The 23,046-nt window shown below is 42.7% G+C and overlaps 1 protein-coding gene across 1 annotated transcript; it reads right to left on the bottom strand.

Moving 5' to 3' along the window:
- Window positions 1-242: 242 nt before the first annotated feature.
- Window positions 243-17,401, bottom strand: LOC133351849 (E3 ubiquitin-protein ligase UHRF1-like). The gene is made up of 17 exons (XM_061567415.1): window positions 17,344-17,401; window positions 16,639-16,826; window positions 10,777-11,082; window positions 10,388-10,614; window positions 9,071-9,289; window positions 7,397-7,506; window positions 6,981-7,170; window positions 6,597-6,720; window positions 6,116-6,223; window positions 5,654-5,758; window positions 5,364-5,470; window positions 5,098-5,260; window positions 4,792-4,929; window positions 4,386-4,524; window positions 4,099-4,259; window positions 3,503-3,601; window positions 243-3,088 (listed from the first exon to the last, which is right to left on the bottom strand). The coding sequence occupies exons 2-17, from the start codon at window positions 16,789-16,791 to the stop codon at window positions 2,942-2,944; spliced, it is 2,496 nt and encodes an 831-aa protein (XP_061423399.1). The 5' UTR covers window positions 16,792-16,826; window positions 17,344-17,401; the 3' UTR covers window positions 243-2,941.
- Window positions 17,402-23,046: the final 5,645 nt, after the last annotated feature.

Raw genomic sequence — 23,046 nt, 5'->3', positions numbered from 1 at the left:
CGCAATGAAGTTGGGAGGACTTGACCCAACCGATCATGGCTGACGGATTTCGTTTTTAAGTTGTTTGCTGAGCATAATTCTGTATCCCAGTGAGGTGTTTACTGTGCATGATTTCATCTCGTGAACAGACATTGGATGACGATTCAGTATTTAGTAACCATCATGACCAGTATTTACCCCCTCTCTTCCCCACCAACTGATGGCAACACAATTTTGCACAAAATGAAAAGCAGAATGCATGGTTGAAACTTAAGGTATTTATTTAAACCAGTTATAAAACAGAAATCAATGTATATTGAGTTACATACAGTAAGCAAAATGAGCCTTCGTCACAAAGCGTAAACAGGATAGGGAAGGACTTTCTAACACAAGCTACTTCAAACATAGCAAATCCCCAAGCTGCTTGCAACGTCTCAAATGTTGAGGTACACCCATCAAAATTAGCAAATGTTAAACAAGCACAGTGTGAAACGATCTTCCACATTTGGTAATTAAGTTTAAAATCGTGTTTTTAATAGTTATTGGCTTGCTTTTTTCATCTGGCGAGGCAGTGGGCACAAAATACCAAGATAAAATTCAACTGTTGGTTCATCTCCTACTTTCAATGCATCTCACAACCAGTTAAAATATTGCCGGGGCCATCTTTAACCATCTGATACACTTTTTCAAGGGACCTTATTACCACAGAAAATGCCACACTGGTCGTGACAATTGAAGGGGGATGAGGTAACTGGAATGCATCCCTCTGGTAAAAATGGCATCATTGTAACATCATACAATGGCAAGGTATGGGAGACACCGAAAAGTGATACTTTCATTTCTCAAAAACACCCATTAACATGCAAATCAACTTATGTTGGCAGTGTTTCTTAGAATACTTTAAACTATTACCTCATTAGTTGTACTAAATATAATACACTTCCCAATTTTACATGTAATAAGAATGCAACCCTCATTTGAAAATCTTGCCACCTCAAATGATTTTTTTTACAGCAACAGTGCTGTCGCATAAAAACTAGGTAAAGTTTATTTGACAACTTCCAGAAAGAATTGAAAGTTATCACAACTGGTAGAATGAAAGGCAGTTTGATTGGCAGTATATGTGCTGATGTTTTAATCCATCATAAAATCTTCTCCCCTATAGGCTGAGGTAGCAGATTTCCGTGTTTGTGATACCTACAATATAGAACTTCTTTCGCACCGTATGTAGCCAACCATGCTAATCAGAGGTGCGGGGAAATTGGAAGTGTTGTGGCTAAAAAACTGTTAATAAATTATACCAAAAATCTTTGTTCAATTTTCCAACATGGTATTAAGAGGATATCTATTATATTGAACATTAAGACAACATTAAGCGTAATTTATACTATTCTGTATCCAAGGGAAAAATGGTTTCTCCAATTATTAACTTTAATAAAAGAGCATGTATTCAAGAGTTTGGTAATCAATAGAAAGCACGAGTAGTTTCAACTTTACGAAATGCAATTCACATATTATAGTTACATGACAGTAATCCCCCTAATAATATGCTTTTGATAATTCTGAATGCATTCTTGCCAAAGTAGGAATATATCCAATTGCTTTGTAGGAACACATTCAAATTATTTGCTCAGCCAGCAGTGTAAATGGAATATGAAAATAGCATTCTGGAAAACACTGAAAGTTTTAATAGCAAACGTCAATACCTTTATGGTAGAAAATTCAGCCATGAATAGTTGATACTAAAATGTTATCTACCGTCTTTATACAATGCATTTAAAACGACCAAGTTTGTAGCATATTAACACGGTCTGATCTGCTGAAGAGAAATACAAACATGCTTAAAACAGACATGGCAAAAGAAATAAAAGCCTTATTTAAACATTTCCATCATATATGCACATCGTAAAACATATTTTATCTCTATTGAAATTAGTATAGGCACACTTATTGCATGTTTTCATGGCATTGTGCATCAGAGGTTTATCATCCAAACACACCCCTAAACCTGCAGCAGATAGTAATAAATATGCCATTAAGGACATGGTCACACGATTTTGCTGGTTTGGAATCAGATGCAATTCACTGCTCGAGTGTTGGAAGGAAGCCTACTGAAAAGCTTATAAAAACCAACACACAAGCACCTCCCATAGTGCAACACTGTGCTGGCTTCATGCCTTTCGTTTCAATAGAGTAGGGGAAGGCACATTAAAACGAACAGTCAAAAAGCCAGCAACAGTAGAAGCTGAAGGATATCACTATTGTCTTTTGCAAAGTTTCTCACCCAGACTCCTCACTCACACTAAGTTAAGCTATTTTTCCTTCAATTTTACCTGGTGTCATTTAGGTAAGAAAATATGACCTATTAAGTGGTCCAGCTGGTTTCTTGTTCGCATTTCGCATAGAAAAAGATTAAACTCCGGTAACCTAAGCAGAATTGATCAATTTCTAAAGAGCTGTGTAGCACAGAAATATTTAAAGCTAAACAATTTAAAGGATTCCAGTGTGATTGGGTTTTAAATTAAGAACTGCTTTCACATCTACACAAATGTAAAATCATGGCTTTGGCATCAACTAACCTGGGACACCTAAATTGTGCCGAACGACAAAATTGTAGAAATATATTGAATGATCGGTCCTACAAATTGTTTATCAAATATATACAACCTATTTGAAAAGTTTCGCATATTTAGGTAGATCTGTTAAATTTCATTTCTATATGTATATGCAAAAACCACCATTCAGCGGTGGTAAAGAAATAAAACAATTTTGGGTTACAATTGGGCAAAATGCTTAGTATCTCACAAATGTGGAGAAGAACAAAAGAAACAATGTCTGGTTCTCTCCACCTCTCGCGCAACAATCAAACAGTAACTGGCCGAAAGACGAATGCCGATCCACCTGTGTGTACAATAAGGAATCCAGTAAGCCCGGCATGGTCTGTGTAAGATTATCTGAGAAATCACCGACCACTGCCATAGCCAGGGAAGAGCTGATTGAGAAGGGTTTGCAGCTTCTGGTTGATCGCCATGCTGTTGGACTTGCCCAGCTCGAGACGACAAGCTGGACAGGTGTACACCTGAGCTTTGAACGAGCGCTGCAGGCAGCTCTGTGGATACAAAGAACGGTGGCACAATGAGGCACATCACACTTTGTACATAAATACTATACCATGTCTCAAAATGCCATTTTCATATGAGGGGTTACCTTAGACAGACAGCATGCATTCATTATTTATTCTGAGCCCACAAGTGACATTTTTATGGTTAGACAATTACTGATTTAAAGCTTTCGTGACTGCAGGGATTCATATTCTTGGTTCTTTCGGTAAAGTCACGTAGAAGGGAAATAATAAAATAAAAATATATTATTTAGAAGGAAAACAATAAAATAAAAAGATATATTAATAATTTATAGACAATTACTGTCGACATAATTCTGCTATTTTATATCAAGTTACATATTTTAAATACGAATTCATATTGATTTGGCCTACAGTGCTTGTCACAACGACAACACTCACTTTGCAGACATTATGGTGGCACTCTGTGGTGACTGGCTGCCACACCAATTCTTGGCAGCAAATGCACAGACACAGCTCTTCAAGCTTTGACAGGAACTTCTGCAATGATAAACAGCACAATCCACAGAATGTAAAGCTTACACTTACCATCTACAAATTCATACGCTTCAATATACACCTTCATTTAACACAAACAGGGAAAATAAATCATAACTGTGAACACATTGATCCTCATACCTCAACTTTGTAGACTTTATGAAATACATAATTGCCAAAAGATAATTAAATTGTATTTAGCACCAGCCAATAGATGTGGTGTCGAGAAGGAAAAAAGTTCAAATGGGCAGGACACACTCACTACAGAGTGGATACCGAGGCAAGGCAAAATAAAGAGGAAGACAGCGGAAGAGAAAACAAGTTTAAATGAAAACATATTGGGGAGGTCACTACACTGCACATAACTGAGGATGGAATGGGAAAACTTTGAGGGCAGCCTCAAGAAAGCAATTGGAAGTTACAAACTCACAAATAAACGTACAAGCCTTTTTCTATAATGTCAAAGCTGTCGCTAATAAACCCATCTATGCGCCACTCACCGTGCCCTCTGAAAGAGATTCCATGGCTTCATCCCACAGCTTCTTGTTCTGGGAATCTTCCTTGATTAGTTTCCTCTGCTCACTTGACAGTTTATATGCCTCCACCTTTGCCTTTTTCGGTGTCACTTTGGGGCTTTTGGTTGGAGTCTCAACATCGCCGCCTGGCGCACAGCGGGAGAAACACGTCAAGCGTAAGTATTGCGTACAACTGTAGTCATGCAATTGGCGCGTATGCTATGAAATATGCGTGTATTATTCAGTGGAAAAAAGCAAGACAGCACACGTACTTTTTAGTGATCGCTTGCGCTTGCTGGTGCCACGAGCGGGTACGGGCGTAAGAGGTGGGGATAACTCTTCTTCCTCGTCACTCTCTTCATTATTGGCATGCTCCTTATTGGCCTTGGCTTCCAAATACCCTTCTGGATACTGCTCACAACACAAAAGCATTGTGATCATTAGTCGACATTTGTGCTTGAATTGGTCTATCATTAAGTACAAAGCAGAATATAAAAAAATGCACAGTAATTTTAACAAATTACTTGATGCTATGAAAGTTATACAAGTAAATGTTTAAACAAATATTTGTACAAAAGAGTACACACCTTTTACACAAATTACCAGAAAGAAAATGCCTCACAGCCACTTAATTGATTGTGAATGTAAACGGTAAAGCATTTGAATAAAGAAACGCACCTGCATGGTGAGACCAAGCATCTTGCAGCGTTCCTTGCCATCTTTAGTCCAGGGCGCAGGCTCTTCATCATCCCTCCTCAACAGATAGCGCCAAACCAGGAACCCGGACTTTCCTTTCTCTGGCCAGTACTTCACGACCTGTGTTCAGCAATGCAAACCCAAGCAGACACTGTTACAATCGTACCGCACAACACGCAACGATCATTCATTTCATGTCCATCATATCAAATTAGCCAGATCAATGACGATGCATTTGGCAAGAAAAACAGCGAGATAGAGGTCGTCGATGGCTTTGAAGAAGCTTGCCTTGTATATGCCGTCGTAGCGGTTGCCTTCCTCGGGTGCAAACTTGCTGTGCTTGCGGCCTTTGGCACTGCGCACCACTCGAACCGGCTTACCGGCACGCCAGTCCTTTGCGTCCGCTCCAACTTTGTCATTCAGTGCTGCTTTACAATTAAGTGCTAAAGCCCTGCAATGGAGTTTTTGTATTAATACGATGACAAAATCACTTTTAAACATTTTTGATGGCATGCAAATGGGTTTTCTTCATATGTATGTTGTACTCCACAAACCTGTTCATCTTTGCAAGCTTCTGGTCACACGACTGCTCGGCAGTGCGTTTGTTCCCAGACAGATCACGTCCGCCGCTTCCCGTGTAAGTGAATTCAGTGCCACGGTCCTTGAAACGGAGGAAGAAGTTCAATCGCAGCTCATCACAGATTGCTTCCTTGCAATGTATCCGTTATTGGAATGACAGCACCAAGACAATTCAAGTTCAAGTTCATTTATTAGGTATAGCCCTGTGAGCCATTCGGCTCTTGAATCGGGTGCAACCGCAACAAACAAAAAACATAACAATTACCACGTCATCCTCGTAGCCACCAGCCAGTACTAGAGAGTAGGAGCCATCCGTGCTGCGGCCATGGATTCCGGCCACGTGAGGCCTGTGCACACCCGATTCGCTCACCTGCCAAAACAACAATCTTAGGGTTAGCTATGTACGGTTGCAAAGGAAATTCAACATACATTGGAGGAAGCCAATTTAAACAAATTTGGAAAATTATGATAAAATATTTTTTATTGTATTAAAATAAGTTATTCTGCAAAGATTTAAGCCAGGGGTTCAAGGTTAAATTCTTAAATAACACAGAAAAGTTTACTTATAAATGGCACAAAGTGCAACCATGGGCACGGTCTTCCCACCGAGTCTTGCATGTCACATGACAACTAAAATGTATTACATGCCTACATTCACCTATTCCATCTGCTGATTTATCAATATTTACACAAAATTTTTGAATTGGTTTATGGTTAAATACTGTACCTGCACCCTGAACTTCCACAAGGAGCCCACTGGGACCCCGGGGATCGGGCCGTGGTGGTTAGACGGCACGATGGTACACTCCTTGGTCCGGCCCACACATGCCATGCCCTGGAGATAAAGCAGTCCATTCTTTAACTCCTGGCACTTCATTAATATTACAATTATGTGAAAAAAATAGCCATCAATCGGTTTTTCTTACACGTTAGGTTCACTGATGGATAAAGGGCTGAAAATGTAGAAATATCGCGATTCTTAAATGTTTTGTTCTTATTGTACATTTTACATAATTGAAGCACAATTACAAAGGTTGTTAGAATAGTAAATCAGCTGCTTTTAATGGATATTTAGTACTACATGTTGGCCTCTTTCAATACATTCTATCAGTTATTTCAACAGAGAACCAGATGTGTGCGTAGGTTTCACATTTTGTCCTATATTATCATTTCAATAGGCTTGTATCAGTGTGAAATGTAGAAGATACCTTCCCCCAATCTCGTGCACAGTTGGATGTGGCAGATGGCATCTTGGCCTTTTTCTTGCTCTCTTTAAGCATCTCACCTGCTCGGACAACCTCGCCATCGTCTAGCTTACAACCAGGACAGTACCTGTTGGTATGAAATGGTTCACAAAATATATTAGCCGCTTGCTTATATAGCCTGTGGAGTGAGACTGTAACTAAACTATATTTTTTAAGAGTGCAACATTTTGCGTTGTCAGTACACTGTATGCAAATGTTAATTAATGCAAAAGTAAAACAATTATAGGCCTTGATTTGAAGCTTTCGTGACTGCAGGAATCCACACTCTTTGGTTCTTTACCGAAAGAACCAGAGAGTATAATTATAGACCTGTTCTTGTCGACTTACCAGTCTTCATCATCTTTGGGAATATGACGAAGAGGTGGGTTAAGGCAATATATGTGGAACGCCATGTTGCATTCGTCACACATCAGCTGCTTGTCAGGATCTTGCTTGCCGCCACATATGTGGCAAGCACAGTGCCTGCAATCTTTGTTTGGATCATCCTTGCACACCTTGCATTCTGGACCAGTCTGCCCTGCACCCACAATCGCAAAGTTCAATTGTCAACATTCATGATATGCAACCCAATGAAAGCAGTAACTTTAACTTGAAATGCCTATGCATTAACGTTTAGGTACATTAAACTCACAATTATTTCCAGTGATTTTTCACATTGAATAAGTGTGAAAGCTCCCACTCAAAAAAATAATCATTTTAAACAAATAGCAAGAAACAATTAATATCCAATAGTGATTTATTACGTTTCACGGGGCTGTTGCTGGTGATCTCAGTAGCTTTTCCAGGCTCTTCAATCTTGTACACTTCATCCACAAACCGTATCTTGCAGTCTGTCAGAGCCTCAGCACCATCTCTAAGAATGGCAAAAATACACACGTTTGAATAACAACATTATTTTAATGAAAAAAAAGAGTTCCCACAATTATACCTACACCCAAAACAGAAAATAACACTCAGGTACAAGCAACTACCAAAAGCCTACAGTGAAAATGTTTTCACTACATCAACTTTTACACTAGATGGCAGCATGCTACACTAAAAATAGTATTGGAGCACAAAACAAAATACGGTATATCGGCAATCACTTCCTCGGGCTGTTGATGCACTTGCCAACCTTGTGGAACGATGACAACATAACGGGCAACTAATCACCATGAAAAGCAAACCAAAACTTATGCAGCGCCGCCCAAATTTACATTTTCAACTAAACAATGTTTTCTGTTATTTTTTTGGTCACTTAGACACGAATGCAATACCCAGATGTTCTTCTGTAACGTTGCAATACTCTAACAAACTGCCCAGAAGCAATCATTATGTGTTTGTATTTCAGACTCATTTCCCTCCATAAGGGTTGAAAGTAGTGGTGCGTTTAAGATTACAGGAATTTTAAAAGCAGTGGATAATAATTCATTAAGGTACCGAATAACAAGCTGCACTGCCCGCTTTCCCTGCTCTTGGCAGAATTAAATAGAACATGTATAATTCATTAGGGGACATTTTGTTCCCATAAAAATTGTGGACCAAATTATTAAAAATAAAGTAGTCTTAACAGAACCGCAGTAATGACCTCACTGTGACCCAACTACCACCAGCCATCGGAGCATTGCCCTTAGTATCTCATGAGACTGCAGTGGGTAGTTTCACCGAGTTATGTAGTAAACATTGTAATTGCAGCACACCACATCAAAGGAAACGTTCAAGTTAATTAGATGTTTTTCATGACCGCTGCATTCCAAACCACTGAAACTCCAGTTTTTTTTGTCTGTGAAAAATGGAGCAGTCGTTTTGACCACCCAAGCCAGAGACATGCACCAAACCTTAATGCTAATTAATTGTTTGCAATGTGGGAACAAATGCAGAAATATGTAGCGAGTCTGTTTTTCAGTGTACAACTTGTGAAAATGCACCGACAACCTGTGTGGTCCGAGCACTCATAAAAACACATTCCAAGAGTAGACCCCTATAGCACACTGGCAAAAGGCATTTGGCATTGTATTAATTTTCCATTTTCTGGCAACAGGTAGCTCAAATACTGCCAGGCTTTGTGTGAAAGAAACGATTTGGCTGCCTGCCTGCTCTGCATTATTTTAGCAACATCACAAATTCAGATACTTCAGCAAAATATGTAAATCATCGCGTTTCCCAAGAAAGTAGTTTTAGCATCGTCTTTGAAGTGTTTTGGCTCCGCAATGTTTGACTTAAGTACAGCGAGAATATATCTGGAAATACCTTATTTTAATCATCTTGTTAATAAAGTAGAAATGCACCTATAAGCTTTTCTACAATGTACTGCTATAGTTTGCTTGGAATGTCTAATGGCAATTTTACTTCAGCAAGAGTGCATATCATCATATGCTCCACCGCATTTCAAAACTGATTAAACAGTAAGTAAAAAGGGCACTTGCATTCTCACTCACCCAATAATGACCAGAGCTAAGAGCTCCCGCAGGGTACGGGTTTCACGTTTTCGCTGGATCTGCGCATCATACCAAAAGCCACGCTCAGTAGGCTCATCTGGGTTATAGTTGACCATGACTACGTCTCCGATGGCCAAATCCTGCCAAGGCACTAGCGTGCGTGCCCGTGGCCGAATGTAGGGCCCTTCACACACCCGCACAACGCCATATTCAGGGTAGCTGTGCACACAAACACACGCACACAAACACACTTTAGACATGCATCACTGTCTGCATCTAAGATATTTCCAAACATGGATCCAATTTTCACACAAGTCTCTGGAATACCAACTTGACCATAAGTTTCCAGATGGGTGTTTAGGGACATCATAAGAAGTATGAATAACTTGTCATACTTTGAACTTAATACAGGCATACCTTTTATAAAGCTGTTTCGTTATAACGCTCTTTTGTCCTCGAGGAAAAGTCCCGCGCAGATCAGCCCATATATGGAAGTAGGCGTGGTATTGCCCTAGGGGCACGTCTTTGCCCATGTATTGGAACCTGAATCGAGGTGTCTATTGTAGCGATTCTGCTCATAGTCCATCCAATTAGAGTAGATTAATTGGCGATCCATGGATAGAATCCAATTTTGTATAGCTTCCTGAGGCATGTGTGTGTATGGCAAACCGGTGGTCATTCTTACGGGAGCTCCAACCGAATCCACTGGCGAGTCCATAACTTCTTGTATTTTTTATGTAATTTTTACCAAGTCATTATTTGTATTTATGAAATGCTTTCAAACATTTATCATGTGTACCCTATCATTAAGGCTATTACCGATACCCCAATGAAGCCCTCATATCGCTCATAGGTCAAAAAAGCACTGTCGTAACACATCTCAATTGGAACCATGTTATGACCCTCCTATAGCACTGTTTCGTATCATGCTCCACTTAACAAGAATGCATCCTGAGCGGTATAAGAGGTATGCCTGTACAGCATTAAATAGTTTTGTCTTTGAAAACCAACATTATTGTAACACAGCACAGTGGCCAAATTAACTTCATGGCAAGTTTCTAGAATGAATCATATGTAAAAAGGCTGTCACGTGAAAACAATGGGGGAAAAATAACTTTGGACTTATCAAGTGTACAAGGGCTGCTGCCAAGAAAATATATCAATTTACAAACACTGACCATCATGTTCAAAATGAAATACTGAACAAGTAGCAATTTTTGATATTATCACCATAATTAAAACCAACAGTTTGCATTTATCTGAACGATAAAAAAAACAGTGAGGAGTCATGGCACACAGCAACCCTACGAAACTTACTCATCATATTTTACGCGGTAAAAAATATCGTTGCAGGTTGACGATCTCGCTGAAGCCGAATGGTCCTGAGAAGTGCTCTCATCAGTGCATTGAGGTTTTGTTGACGATGACATTGCCTGATCATCACTCGGCACAGCTCCTTCCCCTGAACCCCGAGTTACATCTACAACCTCTGCCTCAAACCAGGCCCCAGTGTTGGAGTCTCGGACATCCACCATCTCATTAATCTGGATCACACACAATGGGGTAAGATGAAAGAAAATTAGTAGTTAATTTATGTATGTAAGCAATCAAGAATAAAAGTCTAAGGATTTTAAATGCAAGTTAAACATCTGCACGACGCATTACTATGAACAAGTGAAGCAAACCAGCTGCAAATCAAGTCTCACCTTGTATGTGCCAAAGCCAGGGTTGAGGACGGCCTGTGTAGATGTTCCTGGAATGGCAGGCTCGGCATCGAGTGGTGGCTCTCCACCGTTGGAGTTTTTGTCCGAGTCGCCCTGAGAAGAGCCACAACCCGAGTCTGTGTCGGACAGCTCGCCCCCATCGCGTCCGTACTTAGCTGGTTGGTTTGAAGGGGCCACAATGGTAACGGCACTCTCAGTCGCTGCTGTGCTGGAAGTCTGCCGGACCAGGAGTTGTACAATCTCGTTCAGACCCACGCTGTAGTCAAAAAGGCTGTGTCCATTCTCCATCTATAGAAACACACCATATATTCGCAAATTTAGTATAGGGAAAAATGGGATGCTTATTATACTTGAACTCGTTTTACTTTATGCAATGTCCAATCATATTTAACACAATGAAAGACAAATCTCCCTAAAAAAATTCCAGTGAACGTCGATGCACTTAAAACATCCAATAATAATGCAAACAGTGTTTTCTGCTACAAAAGAATGTTTGGTAATGGACATGAAACGGATTCAGTCTTAAAAGAATGCAAAGTAAACAATAAACGTTTGCAAAAATACTGTACTAAAAAATGTGTTGGTTAAACTGTATAACAAGAGCACACCAAATACTGAGAGCAGAGTACATCATTTTCTATTTTTCCTTTGCATTCCCTGTGCATAGACAAACAAGTTCACAGACGTGCATCATATCCTCCTGGACACCCCGAATACTGTTATAGCCAGGACATTCCATGCCTCCAAGTCATTCATCCATTCCAGACCGCCTATACTTCCTGTTGTGTTAAAACACCTACTTCTATGTTTACTTGAAACACACAGGAACATCTGTACTGGAATTAAAAGTTATCGGTAATCAAAATATATTTCCTGAATATCCTGAAGGAAGCCATAAGATGATAGTTTGCAAAATACGACACACCTAAGGCTACATGAGTCAATGGCGGAGCCAGGATTTTCAGGTGGGGGGGGGGGGGGCAACCCTTCCAGCAATGAAAAATGATAGGAGTTGTTAGTAAGGACTTGTCCCTTGCTCTTTATTCGACACGTGTGCGGCGATGGCGCAGCCATCGATCGAGGGTCGAATTCGAACCGTGTGTGATCGGCATCGCCCTCGCTGAAGGAATGCCTTCAGGGAAGTCGTGTACTGTATACGCAACTACGCACAATTCTGTGAGTCACTTACAACTGCTTTTGCCGTTAGTTATTGCCAATTATGGACTCAGACTATTGTCCTATCATCTCAGAGTCCCTGGCACATAATAATATGCTACACAGTGGCAGTGGGGGTCGCAAAATGCCGATTTATTACTAATAAACCCCAATTATCTGATCGAAATTAGGGACTTCGATCGGATCATTGGGAGGGCAACGTGCCACCCCACCCCCCACTGGCTCTGCCAGTGTACATGACCATTCAGTATATATCCACAATTGGGTTATTTTTAGTTGTGGAGTGGAAATGTCAATACTAACCCATCATAGAAAAAATTTCCCACAATGGATTTGTACAGGATAGCGGGTACAAATTCCAGGACTATCCCCACCAACATGAAAATCTACACAGGGGATTTTGTTTTAAATGTGCTTGTCAGTGGTTTCTCAGATCACACAACACAAAAAATTGCACATGTAAGAAAAAATAAGTTCATAAGTACGTAACCAGCAAACATTCAAGCCTGAGAAAAATTGGTACCATGCAATCTTGTAAAATTTGACAAAATTCATCACAAATAACAATTTGTATTTGGCACAAAAAACATCAGCCTAAAAGTTACCTTTAAGATTAATTGGTTTACAACAAAGCCTCATGTGATAATTACATAATCTAAATCGGCAAAAATTTTAATGAACGATGAAAATATTATTTTAAAAATGCATTGTTCACAGTTGCAGAACAAACATAAACAATTATGGCAAAGTGCCTCAGGAGGGTTACGCTCCCAACAAGGGAAAACGATGAAGACCCAGAGCGTATGTATGCCTGATGGTGGGGAGCGGGCCAGCCCTTCAAGTCACGTGTCTGTTCAGAACAACGGCTGCACAACAAGCTCCGCCATATTCACAAGCCGGGCCACGACTTGATAAAATTGCATCTCCAAATGGCCGTCTACACATTCAAATAATCCTGCTTTTCCCCTTAATTCGAATACATTGTTACATTAGTATTTCCAATTCAGGCCTAATTTTCACCTTATTATGTTTACAACTTCGTATTAAATACAATAATTAATTTAAAGTGCCGTGTGACGTAAAGGTCATGTTTACATAAAACAATGTACCAACGTCTCACCGTCAAGCCTGTTGGTAGCTAGCATATGCATGCAGGTCCACTCATGCCTTGTTTGTAGCCTTAGATTTTTTTTTAAAGACTAGGACTATTGTAAATATAGTTTGAAATTGAACTAAATTTTACATTTTAACTAAAATATCTAAATGGTGTTAACTAAAATTTACGAAACTGAAGGCATGTGAATAAAGCAATTCCACATTTTTTCAGGCAATGAATAATACTTCCTTAATATAACAGAAAACTCCATAAACACATTTTCCTTTACCCAGACGCGAGCAGTACAGCCTGCGCTGACCCCATCTAAGTTCCCTCCCAACATTATCTTTACAAAATTGGTTCGTGTTACCAATTTCAGATATTTGAGATATTTAAAGTGTTGGCAGCGCACACCTGTGAATACTCCTCCTTTAACATATAACAGCCTTAGAAAAGCACAATGGGCAATGTCAAGATCGCTTGTTGTACACGGTCGTCTTCTCCACTCCCAGTATAAACGCACGGCCTGAGTGATGAGGGCAATTTTAATAAGAAAACGTGGCCCGAAAAAAAAATCACCGTAGCAATGCTCCATCTGCAATTATTGGATAAGCTCACAGCTCGTCAACGTAAAAAAATACAGTTTTAACGTATAAAGCAGACGTGTTAGGAATTTTTAAATAATTAATTCACAACGCAGCCTTAGTAATGCCCATGTCAGTGTTAATCCGTGCAAAACAAGTGACCAAACTATTGTGATATCAGCAAGTTATTTTACAATGGAGCAATTAGAATGCACCATATAACATACATCAACTGTGCGTCAACAACCCTTTTGAAACAAAATGGCTGTGTGGCCGTTTTCTATTGGGCGGTGCGGAAAGCAGCGTCGTCCCGCGACAGAAAATGGGCGGAGGCACAGGCAGAACGTGGTAGTGCTGTTGTGGGCCTTGAATTGTGCATCCCCTCCTGACAATCTGCCGCCCCCAACAAGGACCAGTCGAGGAACCCAATTCTGGGAAGCTACTACTTTAGCACGATATTACATTTGTTGAATGACAGTTTATATGCGTGGGTATACAGCACGCACGTGCCTGTAAAAATAGGGCATTTTGAAAAATTACCATTTTTGAAAATGCCAACACCGTGTACACATTCCAAAATGCTAACATTTCAAGCCCGTTCCTTGGTGATTTACAGTTTGTAATACATAGCATGTTATTGTGAAATGTCTATGTGTAGCAGATATATCGTGTACTCTTAACATTTGAGTATATATAAATAGCTGGCATTAAAAACGCATTTTCTTTACATATTTTTATTTTAGACAAGTTATAATTGAAAGAATCAATAATTTTAAATGGCTATACAAGGTTAATATAAAACAATAATTTAAAGCCCTCTCTCAATCCAGGAATGGATTGAAATCTATTCCTGGATTGAAGGTCTCTCAAAACCGTATTGGTCTGAGGTTGTATGACCATACTTCACCACGCCAGTCAGTACAGATAAGTCCTTATTAATGCCACGAATTTCAGATAATTTCGCCAAATTTTGGAACGCTAGGCTATATTTAACATAAAACACATACTTTAATATGACTCCGATCTGGTCTGTTATAGGTTACCAACACCTAAAGACGAAATTAAAACGGCTCGCGGTACCACCAGGAAATAAACCCTACGGCTTCACGGTAAATAATGTAACGGAATCTTACATTCTGCTCGTGATCATTTTTGCAAACGACTACGGCCGGCACTGCAGCGGTCGCGTGCAACATTTTTCTACCTCGGCGCTTAAAACACCACCGCCGTCTCCCAATTGTAAAAATAATACATCAAGTCCAACGCTCCCATTGCTTTCATCTCACCCCTGGGGGCAAGGGTGGGGGCGCAAAACGAAATTTGTATGCGCGAATATTACCGTGCCCATTTTTTCGGCCGCGCCGAGCACGTGAGAGGCCGTGGCGCCTTTGTGTTCCGCGAGATTCAGAAGCACCGACGATAACGGGGGGGGTGGTGGTGTTACAACCAGGCAGCTGCCATGGCGCTCGCACGTACACACAGGGACAAGCGTGTCACTGCCGCAGTACACTCGCGTACATGGCGGGTAAGGTGTTATTTATCCGTCGATACGACACGCACGCACACAGGGAGACTTATGTAACCACACACAGGTACACGGAGAGACGGGTGGAAGCGTTGACGGCCTGTCGCCTTGCTTTGGGCCGCCCCTCTCCACGTGACCGCCGCGGTCAGCGTTCCTGATGTTCTCAGTGGGTTAGGGGTGAGGGTGAGAAGGGGCTGGAGTGGTGGGGGTTGGGGCGTGGGGTACAACAGCAAAAGGCGACTTTTCCCCCCCTCCCACCCCCGGTCTCAAGGGGGCCGGCCACACGAGGTCGTGGACCCAGGGTGGAGAAGATGCCAATGCAAAGCGGCCCGCGTTTAACCACGGGTCTCGCCCACCAGGACAAAACACGTGCGCCGCGCAACACAATGCGCGCCAGGGGTCCCCTCCCTCTCGGTTACACAGGTACAGTGGTCGCATGCATGCCATTTTACAGCAGCCCCACACAACACACGCCGGGTGTGCATTGCATCTGCGATAGAGGAAAGAGCACAACAACAACGCTGATGGGAAGGAAGAACGATCGGAGATGGGAAACGTCAAGTGGATATTATACAATGGCTGATGAAGGCGACGAGAAGGACTCATCCACTGGCGTAGACAATCGACGATGCTAACAAAATAGATAATGGTCTTCACGAGTGTAGAAGCAATGGATGTATTGATAAATACAAGGAGGGGGGGGGGGGTGTGAGCAGTTGATATAACTACAATATAATTTAAATAAATTATTATTCACTGCACAGACTGTCCTCCCCCCGTACCTCCACGGTAGACAATTAAGATTACTGTTATACCGATCCCGCGTCCATAAAGTATTTAATAATGCAGTTTTTTGTGTTACATCGCGTCAATATCATAAACGTGTCGTAAAACCCGCCTCCACCCGACACACATCGGCTGTGTCGAGCGCTGGCGGGTTTAACGACACATTTATAGATTTACGCGATCTCCCCCCCCCCCCCCCCCCAAAAACCTTTATCTATATTGCTCACGAAAATCTACATGTTAAACCGATAATAATTATTAATTCACTTTCACACAAAGCATGGCCCCCACCCCCACCACCCCCACGTTCCCACGCCGCCCGCACTTCTCCCACCTCGGCAGGGCCCCCCCAACCCCAGCAGATCCCTCCACGGACATCCCTGCCCCGTACACAATCAAGGCCCGCGATTGAACCCCCCACCACATCACAACTTTTGACGCCACACTATCAATTGCAACTTCTCACACAGGCGACGATCTCTTCATCATCTTCTACACAAGACACGCGCCACGCGCGAGCACTTTCCCAGCACTTGCTCCGCTCGGCTCACACCACGACCACGAGGAGCTATCACCTCCCTTCCCCCCCCCCACACACACACACAAACCCCGCACAACAAGAGAAACCCGTGTCTCTCTCTTCTCTTCTCTCTCTCTCCGGCGGTCGGGGTGGTTACCTGCTTGCCACGATAGAAGAGCCTCTGCTGGTCGGGCTCCACGCAGAACACCTCGTGGATCCTGGCGCGGAGCTCCTCGATCTTCGTCAACTTGGACAAGTTGTCGAGGCGGTGCGTCTGCTTGCCGTCCATGGTTCGCACCTGAATCCACATGCTGCTGGCTGCTGGAGGGGACGAAGTCCCGGGGTCTTGAGGCGCGGGGTGGGGGAATGTGGAAAACGATGTTCGGTTTTTTTTTTTTACGAATCCCAAGTAGCACAACGGCTCACGGGCGAGAAGCTCGCATCGACTGCTGTTGTTTTGTGCGGGGAGGAGGGGGGGGGTTGTTGTTTATGTTATTTAAAGGGCGGCTGATTAAAAAACTAAAATGTTTCGCGTCGAGCCGCCGCCGCCGCCGCTCAATGAACGCTCCGGCGCGGGCGGGAACCTCTATGCTAATGAGCGGCCTCGCGAAGTCTCGCGAGATCAGCCGCGCGAGGCAGCGCGAGACTTGGGCCGGTTATTTATTTATTTATTTTTCAAACCCGCTCCACCACCAATCACCACCACCAACCACCACCACCACCACCGATATCTTTTAAGCGGAAAAAAAACACATATAAACCGCGCCGTCTCACGCATAAACAAACGCGAAAAATAAATAGCAATTACAATATATTTATTGACGCATTTTATTATTTGTTTTTTGTACAAAATTTAACTCACGGCGAAGACGAGAAGCGGCGCCGACTCGAGCTCGCCCGGTCAGTCTTGTACGGGAGGGGGCGTGGCTAAAATAATGACGGGGCGGGGGTGTGGGTGGGTGGGGGCTACTAGTGGGTGGGGGCTACTAGTGGGCGGGGCTAACGCGTCAAGTCTCGCGCGCGCGCGGGCCCCCCCCACCCTCCCGAGGGCGCGTAATTTTTGGCGGGAACTCGCCGCTTCCGCGAAGCCGCTTTGCGCCCCTCCCCCCCTACCCCGCCCCTCCCCCCCTACCCCGCCCCTCCCCCCCCTACCCCGCCCCTCTGTCCGCGCTTTTTTTGCAGCACGTGCTAGAAAGTTTGGCGTCCCGAGCCGTTCAATGACATCGGACGAGGGTTACGTTTTTTTTTTAAGCGTTTAACGTGTCCGCGTGTGTTAACGTCACTTATTGTCGCAACGCTTTAAATTACTTTTTAAAAATGTTTTTTTTTATGCCGTCAGGGGGGGGGGGCGAAACCACCACTCCCGAGTCCAAAGTTTTCCCGCGTTCCGGCTTCGATGGTGCGCGCGCACGTGACACCACGCGCGCATGCGCACGACGCGCTCGCTTTTCCCGCCAAAAAACCCCTCCGCTTGGCAGGTGGCGGGAAAATCATCTCGGAAATCTCCAAGATAAGAAGAATAAACAACCGCTTTGGTCGGATTGCAAACAAAAAAAACCCGTCGGCACTTCAACTCACAACACTGAAAACACTTGAAATTAATTACAAAAATGTATAAACTTATTTAATGCCACACCCCCCCTCATATTCGGCTGTCGTTCTATGAAGACGAAACATTCCCCATCTTACACTGAGACCTCCTTAACCAGTGGCAAAATATAGTAATAGGTTTTTACCCTTTCAACTGGTACAAAAACTGACACCTTTGTACAAGGGATCATGTTTACAATAACCACAACACAAGCAGTCAGAATGCAAACAAAAAGAAACAACTGATGATGATATGCACTGTTCTCAACTAACCGAACCCACACGGACCAGCGTGAAGTATGGTCAAACGAACCCTGCGGCTTCGAGATGCCCTCATACAGCAGTGGATGTAGGGCTGTACATGTAGAGTAACAACAAACACATTACGCCCTACCTATACTCAGGGGAAACAACATCATCACCTTCATCCACTCATCCCCAGGGGAAACATCATCAACATCTTCAACATCATCATCAACATCACCTTCACCCACTCCTCCCCAAAGCTGTCGTCACCTCACGTCGATGCGACGCAAACAACAACAATAACAACAATAGTTTAACACGTAGGAGACTTTCGCGACCAATAATCATCCATAAGAGGTTTTTTGGGGACGGGGGTTAGATCGGGTAAAGATATAAATGTGTCGTTAAAGCCGCCACCACCCGACACAGCCAACTAGTAAGGGTTGTGTCACGTAAACAGAACGTGGCCAATTCGTCACTAGTACAGCACTAGTGGAGTGTAGTGTATAGTGTAGTGTATAGTTGTGTATAGTGTAGTGTACTAGTACAGCACTAACCGGAGAGCCAAGCTGCAACATTTACAATCTGAGTACTCTCCAACACACAGGTAGTGACGAATTGGCATGTTCTGTTTACGTGACAACCCTCACTAGTTGGCTGTGTCGGGTGGTGGCGGGTTTAACGACACATTTATAATCTAGATTTTAAGTTTTGGTGACGTATAAAATATACCTACGTGACCTTACCGACAGAACCAAAAAATATGGACACATTTAGAAATGTACGCGATCTAACCCCAAAAAAAGCCATCTATTATGAACAATAACAATCCACCCAGCAATTTGGCGATTTCATCGCTCCATCTCTGCGGACTACGTTACCCTTCCCTTGCCTAACCCTGGCTTGCAATCTTACCCCACCAGACAAGAACAGACGAGGTCTTTAACAATCCACACGTCCTCTCAAGCCAAGTATACTCTTGCTGATATACGATCGGTGTCACAAAAAAGCTGTGACACATAAGTTGTATGTTTTACTTGATTATGTAATTAACAACAACAGTAAACTTTTTAAAATTTTACCAGGTAGGCCCCATTGAGCTATATAGCTCTTTTTCAGAAGCGACCTGGTCATGAATGATAGCTCAACGAAGTGGCTTATTATTTGGAAATGTATTATAGCCAAACACTCTAAACTCACGTTGTTTCTAAATGTGGAGGGGAAAAAAAACAACGGATGTCCCAGAGACAAATCCACGCGAATTCAGGGAAAGCGAGAGACATGCAAACTGCAAATATACAGCAGGCTTCAGGGTCAAGATCGAACCCACGACCTCCTGTATACCATGCGAGGTAGTTAACATCTCATAGGCACTGTGGCGGTGATGATGAGAAAGAGAGTCATGCAGACTCCAAATATACAGCAGGCGTCAGGGTCAAGATCGAATCCACGACCTCCTGTATACCAGGCGAGGTAGTTAACATCTCCTAGGCACTGTGGCGGTGATGATGAGATAGAGAGTCATGCAGACTCCAAACATACAGCAGGCGTCAGGGTCAGGATCGAACCCACGGCATCCTGTATACCAGGCGAGGTAGTTAACATCTCCTAGCCACCGTGATGATGATGATAAGAGAGAGAGACATGCAGACTCCAAATATACAGCAGGCGTCAGGGTCAGGATGGAATCCACCACCTCTTGTATACCAGGCGAGGTAGTTAACATCTCCTAGCCACTGTGGTGGTGGTGATGATGATGAGAAAGAGAGACATTCAAACTCCAAATATACAGCAGGCGTAAGGGTCAAGATCGAACCCACGACATCTTATATACCAAACGAGGTAGTTAACATCTCCTAGCCACCGTGGTGATGGTGATGAGAAAGAGAGACATGCAGACTTCAAATATACAGCAGGTCTCATGGTCAAGATGGAACCCACGACCTCTTGTATACCAGGCGAGGTAGTTAACATCTCCTAGCCACCGTGGCGATGATGATGATGAGAAAGAGAGACATTCAAACTCCAAATATACAGCAGGCGTCAGGGTCAAGATGGAACCCACGACCTCTTGTATACCAGGCGAGGTAGTTAACATCTCCTAGCCACTGTGGTGATGATGATGATGAGAAAGAGAGACATGCAGACTTCAAATATACAGCAGGTGTCAGGGTCAAGATGGAACCCACGACCTCTTGTATACCAGGCGAGGGAGTTATAGAACATTTCCTAGCCACTGCGGCAATTTAGTGGTGCAGGGAGCTGATCACCCCTCGAACCCACCCGCCTAACGCCGCATGGCCCTTCCATGGACTTAACAATGCACAGTACTGTCCGTTTTTACACAACGTGAGTGCATAACCCAAATACAAAGTACAATTGCAAACACAGGCCGTGTGTGGACCTGTAGATTACAGGTTAACACACCAAAGGGGCACGGTTCTTTCCTCCCTGGCCCAATTCGTGTTTATGGCCATCCTACGCATTGGTCATGTTTGCTCCCTATTGATCCGTACCGTTTACGAAGACTTAATTTCCTAACTTTGGCACCACTGCGATGCGGTTAGCCTTTCAGAACTCTTTGATCCGCCCCAATGTCAGTTGTACAAATCCGGCTGCGAGTTTGTGACAAAGGCGGTCAGCGATGGAGTGAGTGCGAGGTTCTGCATACATTGGCATCATAACCTTCAATCATTATAATCACCATTAGCCATGTTTTATACACTGATGGATGAAGGCCTCCTCCCCACGTCGTTACCATCCCTCTCAGTCAAACGATGCCACAATCCAACTTCACTTTGCCTCTTTTTTTTCAAGGTAGATATGGCTGAAAGCAATACTGCAAACGTGTGTTAAAAGGCCAATAACATTGTATAAAACGTGAAATAATAAAGTACTGAAACATGAATCACTGGAGATTTTATGACACCCGACCAAGAGTTGAACTTCATCTAGCTATGTTTAATGTTGATATGACATTTATAAAGAAAAGTCAAACGCTATTATTTTACACAGGAGACGACCCTATGTGTCACAAATCATCTGTTCAGCATTCGGCTGAACAGGCCGACTAAGTACTCCCAGCGATTACACACACTCATATGGTTTTAAACGGATTTCCAAAAGCGAGCAGGGCAAGGTCACAAAACATAAGCAGACATATCCGATCCTGTGTTTTTTTCACGCAGGCAGGGCCCACATCCTCTCCATGTGCCCAACACAGTGACACGAAAGCAAGTGCCACCACCTCTAATTTACCCCCTTTCATTCTGAGATGTCGCCAGTCATGTTTCTGCTTTAAAACGTATCTTTTTCTTGCCGAGAGTGCAAAATGTGTGGGTGTCCGGTTGCGAAGGCGTCGACCACTAGTAAAACTGTTAAACACAACAGGTACAAAATAAGCGAGATATGCATAATTCTGGCCGAAAGCATAACATGCTTTGTACAACAATTAAATTAACTTTTTACATTTCCAACACGAGCTCGAATTCCCATGCCAAGATATTCCCCTTTTCACAAACGTCACTCTACACCAAGGCATGTCCATAAAAGTATGACAGTTCACTACAAATAATGTAATGTAAAAATACCAATTACAGTATTGTAATAGGTGAGCTTTGTACATCTCAAACAGCTACATAGCTGCCACAATTGGAAGGCAGACACATTTAAAACAGCATCACATGCTGAGGAACACAGGACTAAAAACATGACCACTGCGTAACTGTGCTCCATTGAACCGACAACCTGGTCTCTGTAAGCGTGTGCGCAACGCCTATATACAATAATAATTCGTTGTGTGTGCCACATGGGGCCTCTGAATGAGGCAAGCGGACAAAGAAACTGCACACAATTGCTTCAGTGTTCATACCACAAAATGTAACGAAATAATGACGTGAATATAATCATTATTGTCAGCAATTAATTCGTGAAAGTCAGTAAAAAAAATAAGTTGAATGTCTCCTCTAGAGCTCGGGGTCATTTTCCCACAATTGTCTATTCTTTTTGAGATAGCGGTCCTAGGAAAGATGCATCTTCCAGGGACATTAAAAGCCGCGTTATTTGTCTGTTGTGTCATAATACACCACTAAAAACAATGCATTCACATGTAGTTCTCCTCTCTTTCGGTATTCAGATATTCTTCTTCCCATGATTGTCCTGGTTTTTTTGTATTCCTGAGGTGGTAACTCTATCTGGAGTCTCTTGGTTTACCCCTAAGTGACAGGTTGTAATGGGCCACATGTCGGATGTAGGATATGCATACCACCTTCTGGTCTTCCTGGAAGCTCATAACATTTAAAAAAAACTCACCACCCATCCGTTTCCTGACCATGAGGCCGCCTCAACCAAAGTTCAAATGGGGAGATGGGTCACTTCTTTCTTGGCACACCCAAACGCAGAACAATGCCATGTCATCAGCAATAATAGTATGCTTCTATGCACTGCATTTTTATGTTAATGAAGATGAAAAAAATGTAACTCCAGCACAGGACAACCACAGAGCAAACCACACACAATAGAGCCCTATCAAGCACATTACCATGTGATGGCATGTAGGTGCTTTACTGTGGATACCTGTGAATGAAGCATGTACAAAGATAACTATAATAAACATTGTTCAACAGTATTTTATATTGTGTAATGAATTGATGTCTTCGGGGGTTAATTATTAATCACGAGTCATTCATATGCAATGCTTTGTACGTGATATTTTCTCTGGATTTCATTG

This window comes from Lethenteron reissneri, chromosome 39 (genome assembly GCF_015708825.2).
Source record: "Lethenteron reissneri isolate LAM-NWPU_2019-01 chromosome 39, ASM1570882v1, whole genome shotgun sequence".
NCBI classification, from domain to species: Eukaryota; Metazoa; Chordata; class Hyperoartia; order Petromyzontiformes; family Petromyzontidae; genus Lethenteron; species Lethenteron reissneri.
Note: the sequence above shows the minus strand (reverse complement) of the source record. Positions and strands in the feature narration are given on the sequence as shown.